The sequence below is a fragment of the Oratosquilla oratoria genome, chromosome 2 (genome assembly GCF_046742065.1).
Source record: "Oratosquilla oratoria isolate Oo_2021 chromosome 2, ASM4674206v1, whole genome shotgun sequence".
NCBI classification, from domain to species: Eukaryota; Metazoa; Arthropoda; class Malacostraca; order Stomatopoda; family Squillidae; genus Oratosquilla; species Oratosquilla oratoria.
In genome coordinates, this window is record NC_134778.1 from 78,924,125 (window position 1) to 78,927,795 (window position 3,671).

The window sequence follows — 3,671 nt, forward strand, 5'->3', positions numbered from 1 at the left end:
ACTTCAAGGAGTCATTCTCAAAATAATTCAACACAACACAATTAAACATGCATAGAACAACTACATTTTCACGGACTGAACAAGGCGACGTCTTTCCATATACATGGAAAGGCTTACAGTAGTGTGTGGGCCGTTGACCTGACCCGGGCCGATCGTCTCAGAGGAGGAGGAGGGGAAGATGGAGGGGAAGGGGAGAGGGAGGGGGAGGGGAAGGGGGGGTTGGGGCAGTAAGCAATGTGAGAGGGGTGGACATAATCCCACTATTGGTGGCTAAAAATGTTTTGATAGTAAACTGTCATTTTGTTTTGCTGACACGGAGAGTACTCAGAGACACGACGGCCTAGCAAGTATTTAGTGATTTGATCAAAATCTATGTTGGAGTAACCATTGTTAACTAACATCTGACGTAAGTGCTGAAGTTCGGCATGCAGCAGATGCCAAGAAGAGCAAACCTTAATTGCCCGCCTCACGTATGCCTTGGTGGACTTGCGGTAAATGGAGGTAATAAAAGCATCTGAGGAACCATCTACCATTACATCGAGGAAAGAGAGTCTGTTGTTTTTATTCAACTCCACAGTGAACTTTAAACCAGAAATAACTTGAAGGTTAGATCTTAGTTCCTCGAGTAACTGTAGGTCATCTACACACACAAAAAATGTCATCAACATAACTACGACACAACAGGGAGCGATTAAAAATCATTTTCAGCACGAGCATCAATCTTTCCTTGATAGAGCAACCATTGTTAACAACACTGAAGTAGTTACACAATCTAATGAAGTTAGAGAGTTAAGGATCCTAGTGGCTATGTATATCAGAGAATGGGCTCCTAGCATTAATATACAATCTAATATAATGATATAATACTTATTCAAAAGCTCATCAAGACATGTGAGAACTAATCCCACCAATAGTGGGATTATGTCCACCCCTCTCACATTGCCTACTGCCCCGAACCCCCCCTCCCCTCCCCATCCCTCTCCCTCTCCCCGTCCCTCTCCCCCTCCCCCTCCTCTGAGACGATCGGCCCGGGTCAGATCAACGGCCCACACACTATTGTAAGCCTTTCCATGTATATGGAAAGACGTCGCCTTGTTCAGTCCGAGAAAATGTAGTTGTTCTGTGCCTGTTTAATTGTGTTGCGTTGAATTATTTTGAGAATGACTCCTTGAAGTCGAAACGTCAAATTGTATTATCAAAATGGATAACTTTGGACAATTGCTTTACGATCACCCTCCCAGAGTCAGTACAATAGTGAGAAGAATTGAAAATATTAGAAAGAAGATAAATAATCGTGAAAATGTTGTGGTGTTTAACTCAATGTGTATCAAGGAGAACCTGCGCCCTAAGCATACGATATACATATATATATACATATATGTATATATATATATATATATCACTGTCCAGTAATGTCGTTACACATTAGTAATTGTACTAAGAACCCACTATAATTTGGATTTAAGAAAAGAAGAAAATAACGGATTTCCGTATATTTCGATCACTTGCTGTGATCCTTTTCACGCGGAATGAGGATCACAGCAAGTGATCGAAATATACGGAAATCCGTTATTTTCTTCTTTTCTTAAATCCAAATAATAGTGGGTTCTTAGTGCATATATATATATATATATATATATATATATATTACATATATATATATTGTATATATAAATATATATATATGTATATATATATACATATATATATGTACTTATATATACATATATATATACATATATATACAAATATATATATATACATGTATATTGATAAGTATTTTAGACAAATTATTTGGATGATGGAGAACATAAACACAGGGGAAGGCTCGGAACCCTAAACACTCTAACGTTTCGTTCGCGTAGAACTTCTTCAGAGAGTGTATGTAGAACTGCAATTGAAGTTTATGTACTAAATCTAATTATCTTTTCGGACACTTGGGAAAGGTCGTTTTTCTGGCGTGTTTTAGAATTAAAATACTAGTTTCTTTAGCTAAATTGATAAACCCTCCTCGATGATTCGATGAATTATTAGTTGAAATATATGCTGATTCAACAGTTCTTCTAGTGAATTTATCAAAACCTTTATGTAGCACTTCAGCTTCTCTCCAGTTTGGTAAATGATCGAATTTTTCCGCATGAACTACTAAAGAATTAGATGTCCTATGTGCTTTTATGTCGTTTTTATGTTCATAAATTCTTTTTTCTAATCCTCTTGACGATTCGCCAAAATAAGCCATTGAGCAACTATTGCACGGGATTTTGTATACGACGCTGTTTTCGGAATTGGTTCTCTTTTCAGAAGTCTTGATTAAATCACCTATCCTCTTGTTAGTTATTTTAGCTATGTTTATACCCAAATCGACAGGCAAAACACCAAGAAAGTCTTCCTTCGTCGATAAGTACGAGGTCCGTTTGAACCTCGACGAAGGAAGCTTCGCGAGGACAGTCATTGTCTCGAACAAGTCCACGGGTCTCCTTGGTGTTGCTAAAATCCCCAAGAGAAGGAAGGATATCATCACAAGGATGAGCTTTGCCCACGAGATCAAGGCACTGAGAGCACTTGTCCACCCGAACATCGTTCGGTTGTTGGACGTTTTCATCGACAAAAAAAGAGGCATGACCATCATCACCGAGTACTGCCCAGGAGGAAACCTCCTCAACTTGGTGCTGAGTCAGGCGAGCTCGCACTCCACGGCTTGGGGCAGCCGGGTCATCGCCTTCTTCAGGCAGCTCGTCGGAGCCGTGGCCTTCATGCACGAATGCCACTTTGCCCACCTCGATCTCAAGTCCAAGAACGTCGTCCTGGACGCCAGTAGGAAAGTCGTTAAGCTCATCGACTTCGGTCTCGCCGTCGAGAGATCGAATGTTTACGAAAGAAATATTAGCGGCGTTCAGGGGACCTACTGGTATATGGCCCCGGAGGTGCTGGACCGCTCCCACCACCCTTACTCAGGAGGCAAAGCCGATGTGTGGTCCCTCGGCTGCGTCCTTTTCGAAATGATCAAGGGGTACTTGCCTTGCTCCATCTGCGGGATCGGACTCCTGAGGGTTAAGCGACGAATGAGGAGAAAGGTCTGGAGACGTTTAACAAAAAGACCAGGACCTCTAGAGACATGCCTCTGTGGGGAAGAGACCTTTGAACAGTCTCAAAAGCTGGATCTTGCCCAGATCCTTTGGACCATGTTGGATCCTGAAGAGGAAAGCAGGGCGGACATCTGGCAGGTACGACAGATCATTTGCAATCCGGAGCAGAATGGGGAAAGACTGAAGACTTTCCACGAATGAGTTTCCTAAGCCACTGAAGAGCGGAGCTAAAAATAGAAGAAAGAAATCATTTGGAATCCGGAGCTGAATGGGAAAAGGTTGAGGACCTTCCACGAATGAGTTTCCTCAGCTCCCGAAGAACGGAGCTCAAAAAAACAACAAATAAATAAATAAATAGAAATATATATCACCGTATCATGCACCAAAGAACGGAAGTCCAAAAGTGTGCACTCCAACTGACCATATATTTGAAAGAACGTGACTGTTGAAAGCGAATGTTACTCCGTCAACAGACTCCGCAGAATAACTTTTTTCGGACCATCTTCGTAGCATACGGAGAGGGAGTTTCCCTCAGCTGAATAAAATTGCCTAGGAAAGGCGAGGAGCCTACGCCAGGAGGCGCTT

The 3,671-nt window shown here is 41.8% G+C and overlaps 1 protein-coding gene across 1 annotated transcript; it reads left to right on the top strand.

The window, feature by feature from the left end:
• The first annotated feature begins 2,345 nt into the window (after positions 1 to 2,345).
• Positions 2,346 to 3,287, top strand: LOC143036465 (uncharacterized). Its single transcript, XM_076203854.1, has one exon. The coding sequence runs from the start codon at positions 2,346 to 2,348 to the stop codon at positions 3,285 to 3,287; it is 942 nt and encodes a 313-aa protein (XP_076059969.1).
• The last annotated feature ends 384 nt before the right edge of the window (positions 3,288 to 3,671 follow it).

Coding starts and splice junctions, on each gene's coding strand:
- LOC143036465 (XM_076203854.1), top strand. CDS start 2,346: ATGTTTATACCCAAATCGACAGGCAAAACACCAAGAAAGTCTTCCTTC.